Source organism: Megascapheus bottae, chromosome 10, assembly GCF_031878675.1.
Source record: "Megascapheus bottae isolate mThoBot1 chromosome 10, mThoBot2.hap1, whole genome shotgun sequence".
In the NCBI taxonomy this organism is placed as follows: Eukaryota; Metazoa; Chordata; class Mammalia; order Rodentia; family Geomyidae; genus Megascapheus; species Megascapheus bottae.
In genome coordinates this window covers 35,466,360-35,488,857 of record NC_143518.1, presented here as the reverse complement: position 1 = coordinate 35,488,857, position 22,498 = coordinate 35,466,360, and the positions used below count along the sequence as shown (strand labels likewise).

Below are 22,498 nucleotides of genomic sequence, written 5' to 3'. Positions count from 1 at the left end.
ATTTGACTCTGGTTGGTTCTTGCTCACTTTCAGATATACTCACCTTCTCAGTTCTCTTTGATAGGTCAAGGCCAATATTGCAAGGCCTTTGCATGGCTTTTCATCCCCTGTGCCCAGACATTCACACGAATAGCCTGTCTGCCCTTTCCTGGTTTCTGTTCAAGTGCTATCTCATTGAGATGCCTTCTGTGCAAATTTGGATCTTAAATGTTCTTCAAAGGGGGATTTAGGCTCAGCACTATTGGAAGGCAGTAGAAACTTCAAGATGTGGGAAGTCCTCAAGAACTGAGGGTATGCCTTTAAAGGAGATTGTGAGACCTCCATCCTCTTCTTTTGTACTTCCTAGACAGGAAGTGAGTGGCTTTGCCATAATGTGCTACTTCATCTAGAATAGCAGGGGTTCACCTCTGAAACTATGAATAAAAATTATTTCTCTTCTTGGGTATTCATTATGTTAGGAAGCTAATATACCTTCCTAGATGATGTTATCTGAGATAGCACTCAGTCCTCTCCTTCCTGCCATCATTCTCTACTTCCAGTTTGTCTGTCTTTATGATAATATTCAGAATCTTGAATGGTTTTTTGTATGTGGACCAGTACAGGGGCTTGAAATCAAGGTTTGGGTACTGTCTGTCCCTTAGCTTTTTCACTCAAGGCTAGAGCTCTACCACTTGAGCCACACCTCCACTCCCAGGTTTTTTGATGATTAATTGAAGGTAATAGTCTCACAGAGTTTTCTGCCCAGCTGGCTTCCAAGTGCGATCCTCTGTTCTCAAGCTCCTGAAAAGCTAGGATTACAGGTCTTCGTTCACTAAGTAAGTGAATGACATTTGCTTGATTAATAAATGACATTTTCTAAATAAACTTTTCTTGTGTAATTAGATTTCATCATAGAGCATGGAGCACTTGCAAAATAAAGTAGAATTGGAAGACTAGGCGCAATGGCTCACACCTGTAATCCTAGCTACTCAAGAGGCTGAGATCTGAGGACTGCAGTTCAAAGCCAGCCTAGGCATTAAAGACCGTGAGACTCTTATTTCTCGTTAACCACTAGAAAATCAGAAGTGGTGCTGTGGCTCAAGGGGTAGGGTGGCAGCCTTGAGCTGAAGAGCCCAGGGACAACACCTAGGTCCAGCGGTAGGTTGGTAGTTTTGAGCTGAAGAGCTCAGGGATAACGCCCTGGTCCAAAGTTCTAGCCCTATGACACCTCCCCCCACCCCGCCCCCGCCAAAAAAAAAAAAAAGCAGAATTGGAACTCAAAGCCCTGGGTTCTATTTTAGTCTTGCTATTAACTAAAACTTTGGCCTTAGAAAGTCATTAGTTTCTTATCTGTAAAATAAGAATAGTAGCATTTTATACACTCCCATTTTATAAATCTCGGTATTTTTGTGGAACTTAATGGGGTCTTATAACACTTTATTAATGGCATGTTTCTGATTTTACTGATAATTCAACAACATAGGCTTTGTCTGACTTATCTATTATCAGCCTTGACACATGGCTGAGAGCTATAAATAATTGCCAAAGAATAGGGAGTAAAGGTTTAAAATTTCCTTTGTGAAATAAACTGTGCCTCAAATAGTTGTGCTCCAAATTATTTTTAAATAGTCACTATAAGTGTCATTTCATTTTATGTAGCAGACATAGCAATTAGCAGAGTGTCTGAGCAGCTAGAAATGTTCCCATTTAGTCTGGTTTTTGTTCAGGATAATGAATATGAATGCCTGTTTTGACTCAATGAATGGTTCTCCCAGAGCAGTGCTGAATAAATGCTTGCACTAGTATGATACATCTGACCCAGACAAGAAAACATGTACTTCCATCCACACAGCACCAACCTCTGAATGACCCCTCAATACAACAGAGAAAGGAAAGACTATGTAATTTAGAGGCATTAGCCACTTCACTGCTTCATCAGTTAATGTATGACAGGAATACACAAATACAATCTGTGAAGCCTGAGCCAGACATTAAAAAAAAAAAAAAAAGAATTGGAAGCCAGGTGCTGGTGGCTCCGTGTCTGTAATCCTAGCCATTCAAGAGGCTGAGATCTGAGGATCAAAGGCAGCCAGAGCAGGAAAGTCCTTAAGACTCTTATCTCCTATTAACTAGCAAAAAGTGGGAAATAGAGGTGTGGCTCAAGTGGCAGAATGCCAGCCTTGAACTAAAAAGCTACAGGAAAGTGAGAGGCCATGAGTTCAAGCTCCCATACCAGCACAAAAAATTATTTAATCCTTACATGTAAGGACTTACGATCTTTTCAAAGACCCAGATCAAGATTTACAGGAAGACCATGCCGCAGTGCACGCCTATAATCCTTTCTAGTCAGGAGACTGAGATCTGACAGAAAAGTCTGTGAGACTTTCCAATTCACGATTGAAAAGCCACAATGAGAGCTGTGGCTCAAGTGGTAGTATGCCAGCCTTGAGCAAAAAAGCTAAGGGACAGAGTCCAGGCACTGAGTTCATGCCCCAGTACTGGCACATAAAAATATATACATTAATATGAACAAAGTTTATAGAAGCAGGAAAGCAAGCATTTTTAACATATGTAGGCTAGACAGAGATGGAAAGGTCTAACTGTGAAGTCCCAAAGGACTTTCTGCTTTAAAGGTGTGTGAACATAGAGTAGTCTGTTCTGAACTAGTGTAAACACTCTGGGCACAAAACAGTGCTGTGATTGTATAATCATCCCCATTTCAAAGATGGTATGCTAATGTGTCTAGATATGAAGATCTAGGTTACATCACACAGTGGGATGCAAACCAAACTAACTGAGCTTATGCTGAATCAGTTCAGGGCAAATTTTAACTATATAAGTGCCACAAACTTTTAACTATACCAATGCGTGTTGTAAAATATACCATACCACAGAGCAACAGAAATTTAACAGTAAGCTTTGGAATTTGTTGTCTTATACTATCCACTGCTTGATTTACAAATAGCTAGCCTAAAATGTTTCAGTAAAGCAAGTTCTTAGATGAGGAAAATGAAAGAAAAAAGGCATGAATCCACTTGTAGCCCCACCCTGGAAAGAAGATGCTCATTAAAGTAAAGACACTTACTGGAAAGGAGATTGACATTGACATTGAACCCACAGACAAGGTGGAACGAATTAAGGAGCGAGTGGAGGAAAAAAAGGGAATCCCCCACAACAGCAGCGACTGATTTACAGTGGCAAACAGATGAACGATGAGAAGACAGAAGCTGATTACAAGATTCTAGGCGGTTCAGTCCTCCACCTGGTGTTAGCTCTGAGAGGAGGCGGTGGCCCTGGACAGTGATGGACCTTCCTCCATTTTACCTCCTTATCTGTCACTGGTAAGGAGGCATCACTCTCTGGGACACCAGAGCCACTGCCCCCTCCCCTTGATGCCCAGTCTTGTGTATCTACTGATGGGAGAAAATGAGGACCCCAGGATGCAGTATTTCTGGCCCAAAGGGTCTTTGCTGGCTTTTGGGATTTAGCTTGTCATCCTGTGTGCTTCCCTCTTATGGTTGTGACCCTGGTAGTCAATAAAATATTTCCTGGCCACTTGGGAAAAAAAAAGAAAAAAGGCATGAAGTTGGCAGCAACAAAAAGAAGTATATAATTTGGTGAGAGGGTTTGAATGTGGAAGAGATTATTTAAGGTTTGTAATCACCAAAAGGAAAAGTTTAGGAATTATATAAACTTGGTACAGTGGAACTCTCCCTTAAGCAAACACCTAGCACATTTGAAAGAACAAACTGATCAGTAATACACCTGCGAGTGTCAGTTTGAGCTCTACCTTCATCTGCTGAAAAATCTCAAATAGAACACAATGGAAAGAACAGGTCACTTTAGTCAGGATTCACTCACTCCAAATTCCACATCTCTCACTTATCTGCAAATCAAATAATCTTTGTCTTTGTTCGGCTACATAATCAAAATGCAGAACACTTAGAAATGTTGTGAAAATTAAGACTATATATGTAGCAGAATAGTTAACCCTAAATCCATTCATCATGAAAAACTTACCATCATTAGAAGTGAGTAGCTAAAATCAATGGCTTAAAAGAAAAAAATTCTTCTACTGTGCCTAGAGCTTGAACTCAGGGCCTGGGCATTCTCCCTGAGCTTTTTTGTGCAAAGCTAGCACTCTACTTCTTAAGCCACAGCTCCACTTCCAGTTTTTTGGTGGCTAATAGGAATCTCATGAAGTTTTCCTGTACCAGTTTGTATGGAACCTTGATTCTCAGATCTCAGCCTCCAGCACCCTGTTTATCATTATTTATATATATATATATATACATAATCATTATTCTATCTATCTATCTATCTATCTATCTATCTATCTATCTATCTATCTATCTATCCATCCAGGTAAGAATACCATAGTAAGAAGAGCAATAGTTGAACAATCATATAAAAAGAACTGTCCAGTTAAGATTGAGTAAGGGATATGTCACTAGATATATAAGGTCATATTTTCAACAACTGGCTATTTTTGTCCAAACAGCAGCACACAAAAAGCCACCTATTTCTTCTTCCTATTTTCAGGTCTCAAAATGTATCCAGCAAAGAAATGCTACCAGTTACAGAATTTTTTTTTTTTTTTTGCCCTACGTCTAGGCTTGGGCATTGTCCCTGTGCTCTTCAGCTCTAGGCTACTACCCTACCCTTGAGCCAAGCCTCACTTCCCATTTTCTAGGGGTTAATTGGAATCACAGGTCCTTTTGTGCTGGGACTGGCTTTGAACCTTGATCCTCAGATCTCAGCCTCCTGAGTAGCTAGGATTACAGGCGTGAGCCACTGCACCTGGCTCAATTATAGAATTCTAAATTTTAATTAACCTTGTTTACTACTTGTTTACTGCTACTGTACTTTGCAAAGTTAAGCCCCCAACTTCAATGGGGTGTATTTATGTGTATGTGTGTGTGTGTGTGTGTGTGTGTGTGTGTGTGTGTGTGTGTGTGATTTAATTTAGAATGCTTGTGCAAACAGAAATCAGTTTCCCTAGGAACATTATAACAAAACATCTACTTACAAAAGTTTCCTTTCCGGGCCGGGAGTTTGGCCTAGTGGTTAAAGTGCTTGCCTAGCATGCATGAAGACCCGGGTTTGATTCCTCGGTACCACATACATAGATAAAAGCCAGAAGTGGTGCTGAGGCTCAAGTGGTAGAGCTCTAGCCTTGAGAAAGTCCAAGGACAGTGCTCAGGCCTTAAGCTCAAGCCCAGGACTGGCAAAAAAAAAAAACAAAAAAACAAAAAACAAAAGTTTCCTTTCCATTATACCCATGTTCCTTGCAATCTCCTGTTAGATAAGACCAGGTTCCTTAGGATGCTACTCAAGCTCTCCAACAGTCTCCCTCCTAGGTCTCCATTTCCATCATGTAACTTTCGGAAGTGTTTTATAAAATGGGAAGATGCCTTATGAAACGATTCAGTAATTATTAACAAAACAAAATTCTGTGTGTATCTGTGTGTGTGTGCTGGTTCTGTGGCTTTAATTCAGGGCCTGGGTGGTTGCCCCTAAGCTTTTGTGCTCAAGTTAGCACTCTACCATTTGAGGCACAGTTCCACTTCCAGTTGTTTGGTGGTTAATTGGAGACATCATAGACTTCTCTGCCTAGCCTGGCTTCAAACTGCAATTTCAGATCTTAAGCTTCCTGAGTAGTTAGGATTACAGGTGTGAAATACTGCCAAATGGATGAATTCTTGTATTTTTACAAAACAGACAATATTTGACTAATTTTAGAGGAAAAATATTCTAGTAATCAGATAACTTAAAACTAAAGGGATATGAATGTGAGGCATTTGTCTATTTAAGGCTCTCAAACATGAACAAAATGCTATTTTAAAAAATGTAATGCAGGCAGGAAGTTTGGCATAGTGGTAGAGTGCTTGCCTAGCATGCACAAAGCTCTAGGTTCAATTCCTCGGTACCACATACATAGAAAAAGCCAGAAGTGGTGCTGTGGCTCAAGTGGTACAGCTCTAGCTTTGAGAAACCCCAAGAAAAACACTCAGCCCTGAGTTCAAGCCCCGGGACTGGCAAATAAAATAAAAATAAAAATATAAAAAATATTTTAAAAAGTAATGATTGAAAACTAAGAAGATGAACTTATATTTAATCCTTTTTAATATAAAACCAAATGGTAGTCTAGCAACACTGGGACTAAGTGCTGAAAAAGTAGAGTACAAAACAAATACATGAACCATAATTACAACTTAAGTTCTTTGGATTATTTCTCTTCTAAGCCTCAGCAGTTAATACAAAATTTTCCCAATTAAATATGATAGTATTCTTCAATATCTTATGTCTTATAAAGTTGCACTCCAGGAAAACTTGGTGAATTTTCAGTTGCCAAGAAAACATTAGAAAGTGGAGGGCAGGGGTTGAAGATAAGGCATATCTTAAAACACTGGCATAGTATAACTGTAACAAATACTGGCTTAGAACTTGTGTCTCTAACTTTTAGTCATATGTTCTACAAGGCTCTTTCAGCATCTGATAGTTTCATCAGCCTTTCCATTTTCAAATAAGTAACCTTTACCTCCCATCATATCCCAAATAAGTGACTCCTAACATTTTCTAAAAGGTGGACCTAAAAAATTATTGGGTCCCCTTTATGTATAAGGCAAACAGTGGCTTTATTTTTCTATTGGAACAAGGGAACGTTCCCTAGTGTGCTTAGTGTTCAGGGGGAAAAAAAAGGTCCCCAAAGTTCTTTTCTGGTCCATACAGAACAATCAGAATGTAAGAGAAGTGGCCAAAGATCCAAAATATACATTAATCGTATTTGCTTCTTTCTATTAGAGGTCCCTCCTTATAATGAGCAATTATTTGAATCAGGATGGAACAGTTAATAAGAAGGAAGAACAAACCAGCTAGCCAAATAAACAGAAAGGTGTTCTGTCCTTGAAACTCAAGAATATAGGCAGGGGTGAGCCACAGGGCTTGGCCTATAAACCACAACAGTAGGAGGACTACGGCTCTTTTCCAGGGCATTCTCACTAGTGGCATCACTAGAGGCAGAAGGCAGAGGTACCAAAGGAAGTACTGCGAGGTGCAGACTTTGTTGAAGGTCACAAAAATGGATGTATGGAGGAAAGAACAAAACACCAGGTCTCTGTAATAAGCGAAAGACACCGCGGAGAGCAAGATGAACTGGGGCAGGAAGGCGGCGACTCCCAGGGTAAAACTCCACTTGCTCTCTGCAGTCAAATACAGCATGTAGAAGTATGGAGAAAAGTTGTGACGGATATCCCGCCTCGTCAGGTGGTAGAGGTAGGTGTGCTCCAAAAATTCCCAACCATACTTCTGGTAAAAACCGAAGGTCAGGACAAAAAAGGTGAGGGAAGACACGGTCAGGAAGAGGAGCAGAGCTCGGTTACACAGCCTCTTCAGCAGTTCCCACAGCCGAGCCTGGAAAGAATGGCGGGACCGATGGTCGCCGTAGCGTCCCGGAAGCAAGTGGAGGGCGATGGGGAGGACGTAGGTCACGGGATACATCTTCATGTGCACCGCCAAGCCGTAGAAGAGGGCGGCCCACGCGACGGCTCGCTTCTCGATGAGGTACAGGGCCGAAAGCACCAGGGAGGCGACGATGGAGTCCGCGTTGCCTCGGCTGGACACCGCCATGGGGAGGGGGTTAAGAAGCCAAAAGACGCAGTAGCCGCAGGCCTGGCGACGTCCCAGCCCCTTCAGAAGCAGCAGGCGGTACTGGAGGAAGGCGGTGAGGAGGTCGCAGCTGATGAAGAGGAACTTCCCGAAGAGCTCGCTGAGGTACACGTTGGGCGTCAGGAGCCAGCTCAGCAGCGGCGTGTAGCGATAGGTGGCCCTCAGGTACGGGGAGCGTCCCTCGGTGACGAACCGCGCGGCGTCCGTGAACACGTGGTAGTCGATGTCCGTGTACCGCACCAGCAGGGCCCGGTCCTGGAAGACCCCGTAGAAAACCAGGGCGACCCGGGCCAGGAAGGCCACGCCGAACACCCCGGAGGGGGGCACCCTCAGGTTCAGGAACCATTCTCCCCAGTGCTTGGTGGAGTCCATGGTCCGACTGCCCCGGACACCAGCGCCCAACTGCGCTCCTAATCTCTTCACCCTCACTTCGGTCCCCACGCCTCCTCGGGAAGCCGGGACATGGCCTTCCCAGCCGAGACGCCAACAGAAACAAGCGCCGGGACGAGCGCTTCCGGTATGAAGACGCACCCGCCCCCGAGCTACTTCCGGTCGTCAGTCACCGCTTGGGTTTCACGGTTGCCTCCGCGGAAGAACAACCTACTTCTTGATTGGCCGTCTGCAAGAGGCGGGACTTCCGACCTCGGGAGCGAGCGTCACATCCGCTTACCGGAACGCCCGCGCCCGCTGAGGCTCTGTGAAGCGGACGGTTCTGTTCTCTGAGCGATCCCTCCTCGTCCTCGCCTCCCCGAGCGCCCGGCGGCAGAGATCGACTCTGGACATCAGCCAGCCGTAAACTGCTAGCTACATCCCTCAGGGCCGAGCTAAACTCCTGATAGTTTTTCAGGCTTCACCAGGCCGGTTAGGATGGGTTCAGGGAGGCCCGGGTTGTCCCCTGCAGTGGTTGGGATATGCCTGTATTTCAAAATTAATAGCAGTTTATATGAAAATCAGATTTAAATGGGCAGCTTGCATTTCATCCAATAAGCCTAGATAGAGGGGATGGGCAGGCCCTTGACCCTCACTACCTGCGTGCTTAATATTCCTCCACCGAGGTTGCTTTCCCCTCTCAGCGGCCCTGGCAAACATCTCCTAAAAACCCTGAAGGCCTCAGCTCAGGGGTGGACTCCCAGAAACGTACTCAGGCTCTCAATCCTCTTTTCTCATCACGCCTTCTGCTATCCGAGGGCAGATGGAAAGAGATGGCCCTTCTACGCTCTGGAGAATCAGAGTCCACCCAGCTGTAATCCCAGAGCTCCAGAACACCCTGCTCATTCCTTTATTATAGCCTTTGTCTCACTGCTTCGTAATAACTGACTTTTTTTTTTTTTGCTTCTCCTTAGTTTTTCCATCGGTACACTAAAATTTCCTGGAGAAGAGAGATTATCTTGTTCCTTTCTGTACTTCAGCATCTACACAGTATCAGACTTTCAGAAGCCAGCCCAGTGGTCTTCCTACCAGAATACTTGGAGTGGTGTCCTTGGAATGTGCTCAGCTCCCTAGTCTTCTAGCTTTCAGATATCCTTTATCTATGTCAAGGTCGGATTCTTAACCCTATTCCCTTGAGTTTCTCACCAAGAACCCCAGTTATTCCTGCTTTCCTTTCTGTGGTCAGTGTTGCATTGTACAGTTTTTTTATTATTATTATTTTAGATTGTATTTAATACTTTATTTTTAGATTGTGTTTCTTACCTTTTGAGTGAGGTAAGAGTTGTTGTGTGTGTTTCAGTACTGGAGCTTGAACTCAGTGTTTCACTATTACCTGGCTTTTTTTGCTCAAGGCTGGCTCTTTACCACTTGAGCCACACCTCCGCAGCTTTTTTTCTAGTTAATTAGAGGACTTTTCTGTTTTGGTTGGCTTTGAACCACAGTCCACCCATCTCAGCCTCCTAAGTAGCTAGGATTTTTGGCATGAGCCACTGGCAGCTGGTGGACTATGTGGTTCTTGAGAATAGCAGTTTTATCTTACCCTTAATTTATTTTCAGTTCTTCAGACACATGCTATGTGATAAATTATGACTGACTATAGGTTGAGCTTGCTTCCTAGGGAAAGTCTTTCAGGCTAATGTAAAGAGAGGAAGTGGCTCCATCTAACCTGAACATGCACTTCTCAGGACTACCCCTTACTCATCCCTCTTTTTTTTTTTTGTCTATCCTGGGACTTGAACTCAGAGCCTGGGCACTGTCCCTTTGCTTCTTTTGTTCAAGTCTAGCACTCTACCACTTGAGCCTCAGCACCACTGTTTATATGGTACTGAGGAACCAAACCCAGGGCTTCATGCATACTAGCCAAGCACTCTACCACTAAGCCACATTCCCAGTTCTACTTGTCCATCTTGTAGTCCACATTTATCCTTTAAATGAGCACATTAATCTTATAATTTCATTTTCATATTCTTTTTTTGTCATTCATGGAACTTGAACTCTGGGCCTGGGCACTGTCCCTGAGCTCTTCATCTCAAGGCTACTGCCCTACCCCTTGAGCCACAGTGCCACTTCGGGTGGTTAATTGGAGATAAGAGTGTCATGGATTTTTTAGAGCCTGGGCTAGCTTTGAACCACCATCCTCAGATCTCAGCCTCCTGAGTAGCTAGGATTACAGAAGCATGAGCCACCATGCCTGGCTTCCCATATTCATATTCTCATATCTCTGTGTTCTTTTTTTTTTTTTTTTTTTCCAGTCCCAGAGCTCGAATTTAAGGTCTGGGCACTGCTGGTTTTCTTATCTCATTGGAGGAAAAAGTCTCATAGATGTTCTTGCCAAGGCTGGCTGTGAACCAAAATCCTCCATCTCAGCCTCCAGAGTAGCTAGAATAACAGGCATGAACCACCAGTGCCAAACCTTTGTATTCTTTAATTTGCCTTGGAGCAATAATTACTTCTAATTTTGGTTTTGCAGTATATCAGCCACTTATATATACAGTGGCAACACATCATTCAAATAACTGTGATGATGACTCAGAACAGCTAGACATATTGAGGACTATCTGCAAGATGTTAACTTTGTGCTAAATTTTTTGTAATATAAATATTCTTTACTAATAAGGAAAATCAGAACTTGCAGAAGATAAATAATTTTCTTATGTCACCTAGCCAACTAGTGATAGAACTGAAACTCAAATCTGGTCTATCTGAACAAGACATCTTAATCACAATATGACTATTAAAAATATAATGCTGATTATGAATTCTAAGTTTCCTCCCTGTTTTCTCTCCTTGGACTCTTATTTGAATCCTGCGGATGGTCTCTCTTGCCATGACTATCTCTGATTTATTATTTTTCTCTGTGAATTATAGATAAGTAAGCCTTAGTGTCAGAAAGTAGAGAATATAGGAAGTATATATCTGAGTATTAACTAAGTAATGCATCTTCTGACTGGATTGGCTTCAATAATTGAGTGGAAAAGCTTCATACAGTCTGTTCCTATGAGGCTAGCTGAATAGATAGGGCAGAGGCACCAACTCTGGGCTACTGAAACCACTAATGAGAAAGAAAAGAAAAATCCACCGGAGTCAAAACAGAGAGTGATATAGGTAGTAGTACTTAGAGTGATGCCACTTGTGAAATTTTTTTGCAAGATCTCATGCTTTTTAGAACATGTTAATTTGACATCTGGTGTTAGCATATGTCATTTGTTGTTGCTTTAGTTATATTTGTTATATGCTACTTGTTATTTTCTTTCTCCACAAGTTTGTAGGAGCTACAAACGTGTGTGTGTGTGTGTGTGTGTGTGTGTGTGTGTGTGTGTGTGTGACACTGTCCCTGAGCTTCTTTTGCTCAACGCTAATATTCTGGTTTTTTGTTTTGTTTTGTTTTGTCGGTCATGGGGCTTGAACTCTGGGCCTGGGCACTGTTCCTGAGCTCTTCAGCTGAAGGCTACTGTCAAGGCTAGCTTTCTACCACTTGAGCTTTCTATTTTTCCTAATTTATTGGAGACAAGTTTCTCACAGACTTTCCTGCTTGGGTGATCCTTAGATCTCAATCTCCTGATTAGGTAAGATTACAGGTGTGAGTCACTAGCACCTGGCTAGCAGCTATAAACTTTTAATCACTACATATTTCATATGGCTTATGCATTTATATATTTTATGATTCATTATTATTCATGATAATGGTACCTAATTTTTTCCTCCTCTCCCCTCTATCCATCACTGAGGAATAAGAATCAGTTACTGTATAATTTGGCTTCATGCCAGAGAATTTGGAACTGAATATTGACAACCAGGCTTTCTCTGGTAGTGATAGACAGTAAGGATAGAAGATAAATCTATTTCATTTGGATTTGGGAGAAGAAATGTCTGATGATTTAAAGGAATTATAGAGGTTTGAGAGTGTTAAGAAAAGCAGTCAACAAGTCTTATAAGTAGGGATGGAAAAAAATGGTCACTGGCTAAAGGGGCAATGCCTGGGATCCAGAACAGCTTAATATTTGTGGATGAAGCCAAATCAGTGCTTTAGATTTCTAGGCTTCACGTGTTTTAAATCTTGTTCTTTTAAGAATTGAACTTGAAAAGTATTTCCTAAGCATCCTAAAGTTAGGAGGTTGATGTGCAAGAAAGGAGTGGAAGGAATGGGTGACACCATTAGTGAAAAGCCTGAGAAAAATTCAGCAGAAGAGGCCTGGTTCCACAATCAGAAGTTCTTCTAAACAGATGTCCATAGCACATGCTTCTAACACTACTTGGGATGTTGAGAATGGAATGGTCAAGATTCCAGGCCAGCCCAGGCACAAGTCATTGAGATTCCATTTGAAAAGAAGAGAGGCTGACATGGTGGTGTATACTGGTTATCCTAGAAACTAGGGGAAGCATAAAGGAAGCAGATTTCAGTTTAGGCATGGCATGCGCCCTCGCTTGAAATGAGACCCTATCCTAGAAATAATCAGCAAGAAACAGGGCTAAAGGGGTGGTTGCACAGTAGCACTCCAGCCTAGCCCCCCCCCCCACACACACAGGATAGCCTAATTCATAGATACATTCAAGTTCAGCTCTTGATAATAGTATAGGATTAGATTTCTAAAAGAAATAGAGTGAAGACCAGACATTCATCCATTTTATTTAGTAGCTTGTTCTGAACAGACAAAAAGGAAGTAAGCCAAAAAATAACTCACATATTTTTTTTCTCCTAGGTAAATTTGACCTGGTTTAGTCATTAATAAGCAATAAGTAAAGGCACCATTTCATGATACTTCAGTTTCAGTAGAGCTGGCAAAGCCTGGAGTTCCAGCTAACTTCACAGCATAGGTAATATGCTATTTTACAAATAAACTAGACTAGCTAGCTGAGATAAAACCAAGGTAGCAGCTTTGGAAGGATGCAAGTCTCCATCTCCTAGCAGTAGGTTTCCTCACAGAATTCCTGCATGATCTCGTTAGTTGACAGGATTTCAGGAGGCGGGATTAAGTGAAGCCCATTATAGGGATGGCACAGAATTACACCATTTCCTAGGACAGACGGTAGGTCCATGTTTCACTCTTATACAGGAACATCAAAGCCACAGCATGCTCCTCGTACCCAGTGTCAGAAAAGACACCTGGCATAGATGGCATCCCTTTTGGACTGTTTGTAGACATCCAGAGGCCAGGGCTCTGTCTTAAGAATACCTTGACCCCATCAGCTCTTGAGTCTTGGCGTTTTATTTTTATTCAAAGGTTGAAGCTTCCATTAGTGCCCAAACAGTCAGGTGTTTGGTTGTGGAAGCTAGAGCTGCTTCCACCCTAGTGGAAACCGGGGAAATACAGAATACTTCAAAAGAGGAAAACAAAAGATGCTTTTATTTGTTTATTTACTTAAATTGAAAGTTGCTACAGTGGCAGGATGATGGTAGGGATGGGAGCACACAGTGTAAGTAGATTTCCCCTCCCCCATGTCCTCCTAGCTCCTCTCTTCTTGGTCCTATCAGTACCATAAGCTCATCAAGCCTCCATGGATACCTCTTTATTTATGAAGAGGGATTTCTGTCCCTCAGATTCTCATCATTGAACCTGAAATCCATCAGTAGTCTCACTTCTTTAAAACCAGGAACTCTGGTTTTAAACTCTAGAAATCTGATATCCTGCCTCCCAACCAGGCAACATATCTGTACTTCTTTTCCGTACATTCAGTATATTTGGGCATATATACATCTATATACATATCTTTCTATATATATTATCTTTTTTTCTCCTTAGATAAACCTTTCATATATATCAGCTCCTAATTCCTCAAGCCTTCACCCACCTTTTGTTTGCCAGTCAAAGTAAGACTGAAGGGTTTCATTGATTTTACCAGATTCCTTTTTAGCCCTATCCTTTCTCATCTTCACATCCTGGGTATCCGTCCTCAGCAGCTGATTTGCCTCTCTTCTGAAATCTTACCCCGGATCTGTGCCTAACATTCCATCCTAACATCTCCTAACTTTCCAGGCTGATGGCTGGTATGGCCAGGGGGTCCATTTATCACCAGTCCCAAGTGCTTCTAAAGCTTATCCTACACTCTGAACTCGGGTTCCAGGACAAGGAAGATAGGCTGTAGTTTAAATCATTTAGTGTTTGAGGTTCATGGGAGGACAAAGGGCTTATGGGAGAAGGTGCCAGATTGTATTAATAGCACAGTGTGATTTAAAGTGCAACTTAGCATAGAGCCTGGAATTGTAGAGGAAATTCAGAAAGGATTAGGTAAAAAAAAAAAAAATCATCTCTCTCCTTTGTTATCCAAGAATCTGAGGAGAGTCTAAGGCTTAGAACCAACAGCAGGGGAATAAGAGGAATTCCTTTAGGAGGGAAGCAGCAATGTACAGAAGAGACCAGATGGAGCACAAATTGCCAATAGATAAGAGGATACATACACAAACACACATACACAGCAGTGTACTTTGTCTTTGCACAGTGAACAAAAGCATGTTAAATCCAATACTGAATAAAGTTGAGAGGATATAAGCTGGCTGTTTGCCTTCTGTTCTTTGTTTCTGATTTTCATCGGTTTTTTTTTCATGTTCTTATAAAAACTAAAGAGTAATGGGTTTTTACAGTAAGTGCAGACTGAAGGGTCTTCATTTTCAAGATACAGTTGAGTTCAAGAAGAGAGCATATGTAAGAAGTTGAAGTAGGTCCAGCCTCAGAATTTTGTGAGTTTCTCTGGAAGGCTCTGCACACAGATGTATACATTCTGTATAAGAGAATAGCTTGTAACAGTTGGTCATGTTCACCTTCAAAAAATCACCCACTTGATTCATACAGGGGTTCTCTGCCAAACCACTTGTGGGGTTTGTACCTAAATGACACCAGGAAGCACTTACGGTGTTTGGGGCTTTAAAGAACATTCTGTTGTCTATAAACCTTTCCCAGAGGCCTGCCATAGTCTTTGCCAGGGAACAAGGAATGGCCTGCACGTGATCTTCTAAAATATCTTCTTAACTTGCCTGCAGCTTGCTCCATGGCAGAAGAATAGAGATGACACTGATTTTCATCAGTTTTTATCAAGTAGGAATGGTTGAAGGATACCAGAGCTAGATCAGGAGGTAAAATTTCCTCCCCTCATAACATTGTCTCATAAAATAACTGGCACTTTTCAGAAAGGCACTGGGAGGTGTAACAAAATAGTGGCTGCCAGCCACAGAATTCAGCTTCTGCCCAAACCTTAACAAAGCATCAACAATTCCCAGGGGCTCTGAACAGCAGGGTGGAAATCTGAGAAGTTGGTTTAATTTTCCTGGAGAATCTGTGCCCTCTGAATCTAGTTTTAGTTGAGCATCAATGTTAAGAAGGGAAAAATGTGTCTTCCCTCCCTTTCTTTTGGGTTCAAGTTAAGGAAAGGGGTCTTGACTGGGCAGGAAAGGGAGAAGAGAAGCCAGGTACAGTGTAATCTGGAGTATCATTTTCAGAGCTTTTCATGGGGCCCGGGAAATGGACTTATTCAAAAGAACGTATTGGCTAGAGGCCTCTATTCAAAAGACACAAGGAAACAAAGCTTCCCAGAGCTGCCTGAGGACCTGTTCAAAGTTTTGGACAATAGTTCCAAAGCTGAAGAATTTGGAATCTAGGATGGGTACAAGTGTGGATGTGCTGGGGTTATTTTGGGGGGAGGAATTGCAGGGAGAGGAGAATCAGTCATGTGGTTTGAGCTAGGTCTGAGCACTGTCCCTGAGGATGTTTGTTTGTTTTTTTAAACTCAAGGCTAATGCTCTACTACTTTCAGCCACAGCTCCACTTCTGATTTTCTTCTGGTCAATTGGAGATAAGAGTCTCATGGATTTTCCTGCCCAGTTTGGCTTTGAACCACTAGGGACCTGGTGTGGCTGTATTCTTTTTTTTTTTTTTAATGGATCATGGGGCTTGAACTCTGGGTCTGGACGTTGTCTCTGAGCTCTTCAGCTCAAGGCTACCACCCTACCCCTTGAGCCACAGCCCCACTTCCTGGCTGTATTCTTAAATGTCTCATTAACCCCAATTTATGGGAACAGACTATGAGAAACTGAGCGTGCTGAGAAAGTCTACTTGCAAACTAGATTAGCAAACGGTGGTGATAAAGAGCCTATGTTAGGGTCAGGAGTTGTCAGCAAAGATTAAAAACACCACGATAAACCCTAGCTTCATTCAACAGGAGTTGGGAAAAGACCCCAAAATAAACTGATTTCAGATTCCTGTATTTCTGAGGGCACAAACCACGAAGTGACTATCAGATGTGACCATCAACCTGCTAGCCAGAAACAGAGATGCAGGCAGCTCTGGTGATGGTGTGTGTGTGTGTGTGTGTGTGTGTGTGTGATCTGTCCATCCAGTTATATGGTCCTACTGATACGCGTCTCCAAGCATGGCGAAGGCCTTCCAAGCCCCTTCAGCCTAATCTTCCCTCTCCTTCCCCCACCCTGGCTTCAACGAGTTGTGTGCACTGGGGAAGAAGCAGGAAAAGGTGAAAGGGGAGGATGGGACGGAAATGTGGATTCCAGTTGACCTGAACTCCTGACGGGCCACTGAGTTGCAGGAAGAAACAGGATGGGTACCTCTAGGACACTCCGGTGACCCCAGGGCATCGAAGGCGAGGAAAAGAGGTCAAGAGGGCTAGGGGGCTGGAGCGGGGCCCTCAGACGTTGCTGATGCGCACGCTCAGCGCCCCGCCCTCCTTTTCAGCTTGTTCCCTTAAGGACTCCTCCAACTTGAGCTTCTCTGGGTCTCCGTACCGGACGGAGCCGTCGCGGAGCCCGCTGGGGGGAGCTACTTTCACAACCTGGTCGAACAGGCTGAAGTCAGCCACGTATTTGCCGCTGGCCGACAGCGAGATGGCGGGCGTGAACTCGTAACCCCAGAGGATCTCCTCGGGCAGGTAGGACGTGCGCACCTGGCAGGTGGCGCTGGTGGACTCCACCGTCCCGCTCAAGATGAGCACCAACTCGAAGTCCCCCTCCCCGCTGCGCAGGGGGAGGTCCCGCAGGGGGCTGGCCTCGTCCACCACGTGGTAGAAGGTGAGGGGCAGGATGAGGAAGGGGCTGTCCGAGGCCGTGTCCACCTGGAAAGCCACGTTGACCTGGTTGAGCCGAATGCTCTCGCCCTCCTTGGTCTGGTGCGTCTGCAGCAGCTTGCCCGTCACCTGGCAGCCAATGAGCAGGCTCTTGCGCATGTTGGCCACCCGGATCATCAGGCAGGGCTTCCCGTTGTGCGAGGCCACCACGGCGTGCTGGCTGAAACGAATGGTCTCCGCGCGCTTCTTGGGCCGGGCGATCTTGGCCAGGAAGGTGCCTGTGATGAAAATCTCCAGGATGGTGGTGAGCACCAGCTGGGCGATCAGGAGCACGATGGCCAGGGGGCATTCCTCGCTGATGTAGCGGAAGCCGTAGCCGATGGTGGTCTGGGACTCCAGGGAGAAGAGGAAGGCCCCGGTGAGCGTGTGCACCTGCACCACGCACGGCGTGTGGTTGGCGGGGGGCCCCCACTCCAGCAGGTCCCCGTGGGCCACGGCCACCAGGTACCACACCACGCCGAAGAGGAACCAGGTGCCCGCGAAGGTGGCAGAGAACAGCAGGAGCTTGTAGCGCCACTGCATGTCGATGAAGGTGGTCCACAGGTCCTTGAGGTAGAGGAAGCGCTTGTCGGCAATGTGCTCCATCCTCACGTTGCTGCGGCCGTCCTTGGTCAGCACTCGCCGTCTCCGGATGGCCGGACTCACCAGGGGCCGGCTCTCCGTCTGAGTGGTCTGACTGTAATACACCTTGGCAACCGATGTCATCTACACGGGACAGAACAGCACGGAGGAAGTTAAAGAAAGCCAGCCAGCCAGGTAGCCAGCCCTGGATACGAACCGGGGGAGTTCCCAGCAGTGAAGAGGCTGAGGCAAGAAGAGGGAGAGTGTGAGGCCAGCCCGACATACACAGCGAGTCTCTGTCAGAAAGAGAGAGAAGGAGGGAGGAGGAGAAGAGAGAAGAAAAGAAAAACAACAAAAAAGGACCGTTTGAAAAGACTTGTACTCATGGCCTTGCTGATGTAACTGTAACCCCTCTGTCTGTCACCTTTACAAAAAAAATAATAACAACATTTAAGAAAAGAAAAAGGGAGCGAGGGAGGAAAGAAGCTGCCAACTCAGTTACCACCCAGTGGGAACAGCATTCGTTTTGGAAACACGTATTTCTTAGCAAATATTCACTGAGCACTTACTATATGCCAGTCACTGTGCAATGTGCTGGTAAAGCAAAGTTGGAAAATATGCCATCCTTGCTAAAAAATCACAACCTCATGAAATAGATACATATTAAGTAAGCAGATAGTTTCAATGAAGCCTAATAATTGTCAGTTTTAGAAAAGGCAGTGAAGAAAGAGTCACCTTCACAGTTCCTTAAGGAACTGTAGGGCCCAGGCCCAGAGTTCAAGTCCCATGATCGACAAAAAACAAACAAACAAACAAAAAACTCAGTGTGGATTTATTAAGCACAAAGTATCAAAATAACATAATTTTCTTCTACGATAAGGTCATTAAATTGACAGATCAACAAAATATTATCGATAAAACTGTGCCAAGGCCTCAGGAAGATTTTTGGCATTAAGGTAGAGAAAATGACCAGAAGGATAATGTAACTGGATGACATAAAATTTAAAAATCAGTGGTACTGGTAAATGGACCATAATATCGTGGAATTAACAGAGAGCTTTATCTCTGGCCTTGCCCTATTCAATGTGCTTAACACTAACTTCATTCAAAACTAGAGAACAGTAGGGTCATCAATCATACGGATGTCACGAAGTGGAACAGATTACAAAGCTGGGATCTAAAAGGAGCCCAAAGGGTAAGCCAAATGTAACAAAAAAATAAAGGTTGGAAGCTGCTCTCTATCAGCCTGAGGGTGAAGAGTAGCCAGTGGGCTGCTATTAAACTGACTCCTCGCTCAAAAAAAAAAAAAGTTATGTACTTGTGCCCAAAAATTACCTGAGCAAGTTCTGGATTGGAAAGATGTGATTTAATGATATATATATATATATATATGTAAAACATTTTAGCAGATTATTCATGTACTTCATTTCCAAAAAAAGTACAATTTTATTATTTTATTTTATTTATTAATTAATTTATTTATTTATTTTGCCAGTCCTCGGGCTTAAACTCAGGGCTTGAGCACTATCCTTGGGCTTTTTCCTCAGGGCTAGCACTCTGCCACTTGAGCCACAGCATCACTTCCGGCTTTTTTAAGTATGTGGGACTGAGGAATCGAACCCGGGTCTTCGTGCATGCTAGACAAGCACCCTACCACTAGGTCAAACTCCTGGCCTTATTTATTATTTTTTATTTTTTTAATTTTTTTAAAGTAGTACAATTTTAAACTACTTTACTTGAACTTAGTCTCTAAAATAAGGAAACAGTTGATTCATCTCGCACCTAGAATATCCTATCTCAAGGAGAAATCAGAATACAAGAAAATTCAGGACCAAATCACATGGGAAATAGTTGAAAGAAATGGATTTAGGCAGAGACACTAATCTGGAGTATCTAATGGATGCGTGCAAATATTTGGCTCAAAGAGTTGTCATGTGAATAAAGGGTTAGACTAGTTCTTTGAGCTCCAAGAGAAAGAATCAGTATCAGTGGGGCCAAGTTCCAAGGAAAAAAATTCCAGACTAATATTACAGAGGATACTGTACAATCAGAATGATGCAAATGCAAGGGGAAAAAAGGTTCCACAAAAAGTAGAGTGCTCTGCACTAGAAGGAGTTCAAGAACAGGTTGTACAAACCCTTTGTAGACATCCTGTAGACGAGACTGAAGCTTGCTCAAAGCTTAGTTGAAAGATTGTCTTTAAGCTCCCAACCATAATCTGTGGTGGGAATGAGAAACTTGTTTTCTGCCAAGGGCCATTTGGGTATTTACGCCATCATTTGCAGGGCATACAAAGTTACCAATACAGACAGATGAGCTGACAGATGGATCAGAGCCAATGAGAGGTATATATGTATTTGTGCCATTATATACTAAATGATTTCATGTCCCTTATATAGCCTGTTGGGGTGAATAACTTTTTCATTCCCCACCCTTGCTTTGATGGTGACATTAGGGATTCTTCATTTGAGTCCTAGCTTTGTGTCCAGGTAGGATTCTGCATGGAATCTCCCAGGACCCAAGGAAAGCCTTGCTCATCATTTTCAAAATAATCGTCTATCACTTTAAAGTTTATAACATATGTAAATTGCTCATGCTATGAAAGAAAGACATCATTAGACATGAACACTCAGAGAATTTGCCCCAAGTAGATTAGTGATACAATTGCTATCCAAACTCAGGTCTTATCTCCTGGTACAAAATTATTTTTATTTTCCTTTGTCAGTTGTGGGGCATGAACTCAGGGCCTGGGCACTGTCCTTGAGCATTTCTACTCAAGGTTAGTGATTTATCACTTTGACCCACAGGGCCACTTCTGATTTTTTGGTGATTAAGTAAGAAAGAGTCCCACAGACTTTTCTGCCTGGACTGGCTTTGAACTGTGATCCTGAGTAGCTAGGATGACAGGTGTGAGCCACCAGTGCCAGGCCAGAACTGTTTAACTGTAGCAACTGCTTCTGTGCTCTCTAGATTCATGGCCATTGGTCCTGTACTCTCAGGATGTACTCCGTGCTGCTCTTTACTAAGACGATAAAGTGTGAAAGTTGGAGAGTCCAGTACATGGGCACTGGAGATTTTGGTTACTAGTAGTTTCTTTGTTGCTTCTGGCTGTTGTGTTTGCCACCTCCAATTGTTGTGCCTGCTGTTGCCAGCCTTCATATCTGCCACCTCCAGCTGTGCTCTGCTGTTCACAGCTGTTGTTCCACCTCCCACAGCCAGGCCACTTTGTTCTCCGCGGTGGCCAGAATGAGAAGCAGATAAACAATCATCACACTCCACCCCCAAGCTGGCTAGGGCTCTAGAGAAGGAAGCAGGCCAAAGTTCTGGAAGTGATTTGTTGTTGCCCCACCCCAAACATACAACCTCCTTCCTCTAGAGGGTGCTATTGGCTCAAAACAGTCCCAGCCAATACCAGAAACAGCATTCTGAAGACCAGAGGAGCCTGTAGGAAGTGAAAGAGAAACAGGCATCCAGTCTTCCTCTTCCTTTGAGACCTGACCTCATGATTCTTTCCCTAAAGCAAAGGCCAGTCACACTCATAGAGATGGCCACTGTGTTTTTCACACTCCCGCCTTTGGGTTTTCCTAGAGTTGTGTATCTATAGCTGTGAACACCTGTATTTGGATGTTTGCCTCCACCCCTCAGGCTCCACAATGAATGGAATCATCAACGTCTTTCTTGACTACAAGATTGCTCTTGAGTAAAGGCATGACTTTTACAATCCCCATGACTAAAATTGGCTAAGAGCCCTCCTGCTTTTATAGATGAACTCTGACTCTCTTAGCACAGCATTGATGATTTAGGCTCCGTTTCCTTCCTGGTCTTTCTCCTAACAGACTTCCACATACACCTAGATTCTTTCTCTGTGAAGAATCTCCTTGTGAAACGACGCAAGCTGTGATATTGATCAAGACGTGTTGTATTCATAAACTCACATGTTGAAACCCTTTTGTGCAGCTACTTAAGTAATTTTTTAAAAAAGTCCTTCCTATAATTCTATTTTCAGCCTACTTTCTCATTGCCTGCTTCTATCAATACTAGATGATCCCCTGCTTCCCTTTCAAAACCAAGTGTTACAAAGCTGTTGGAAGCCTTCCTCACTCAAACAAGCAGGTCTTCTTCTCTGCAATCCTCCCCATCCATCCCAACATGAGCTTACTAAGCATACTCTGATATGTATTGCCATTTTATAATACTTTGATATCTGTAAACCCTTAATTTAAGGCCATAGATCATTGCTTACATTTGTTTTCCCCAAACCAAGTGCAGATAAGAAAAGCCTAAGTTTTGTTAAGCGTGCCTGGTCTAGACAGAATGAGGCCAAGTGAGGCTGAAGCCTTGATCCTTCCTCCCAGGAGATACCTTGTTTTATGGGGACTTTCTAGGAAAGCCAGGGAGCAGCAGTCAGCAGGTAGAAACCCAAATTTACCCAGATATCACTAATGCTGCAGAGGCTTGTAAATCCTTTCAGAAGATGGATTAAAGGCATCCCAGCCAGAGCCAGCTCTCATCTGAGTCATCTGATCTTTTGCTGGAACATAGTAACGGTGCTATGGAGCTGATGATGCTAAATTAGGTGGCTGGGAAGAGTCTTTAAACCTGCTCCCCAGGACAGCAGAGGGACAGGGAAGAGTGGTGCCCCTAAAACCTGTCAACTTAGAGGAAGAGACCCCAAGGAAAACACTTTCTCTGTTTTCTCTGTGACAAGAACAACTGTCCCCAAAGAGAGTTCATAACTTTGGGTTATGAATACAATGTGCATTCATTTACAAATGCAGGTGACTCTTCTTTCTTT

The 22,498-nt window shown here is 43.5% G+C and overlaps 2 protein-coding genes and 1 pseudogene across 2 annotated transcripts in view; 1 reads left to right on the top strand and 2 right to left on the bottom strand.

Moving 5' to 3' along the window:
* Positions 1-3,026: 3,026 nt before the first annotated feature.
* On the top strand, positions 3,027-3,550 carry LOC150058032 (ubiquitin-like protein NEDD8 pseudogene; annotated as a pseudogene).
* A 2,550-nt stretch (positions 3,551-6,100) lies between these two features.
* On the bottom strand, positions 6,101-8,187 carry Pigm (phosphatidylinositol glycan anchor biosynthesis class M). Its single transcript, XM_090340677.1, has one exon. It carries the CDS (start codon positions 8,017-8,019, stop codon positions 6,757-6,759), a length of 1,263 nt encoding a protein of 420 aa, XP_090196803.1. The 5' UTR covers positions 8,020-8,187; the 3' UTR covers positions 6,101-6,756.
* A 7,740-nt stretch (positions 8,188-15,927) lies between these two features.
* The window catches only part of Kcnj10 (potassium inwardly rectifying channel subfamily J member 10), a 29,440-nt gene continuing 22,869 nt past the window's right edge, over positions 15,928-22,498 (bottom strand). The window contains exon 2 of the mRNA XM_090340676.1: positions 15,928-17,847. Within this exon, the coding sequence (XP_090196802.1) occupies positions 16,708-17,847 (1,140 nt within the window). The 3' untranslated portion in view covers positions 15,928-16,707. The remainder of the gene's footprint in view (positions 17,848-22,498) is intronic.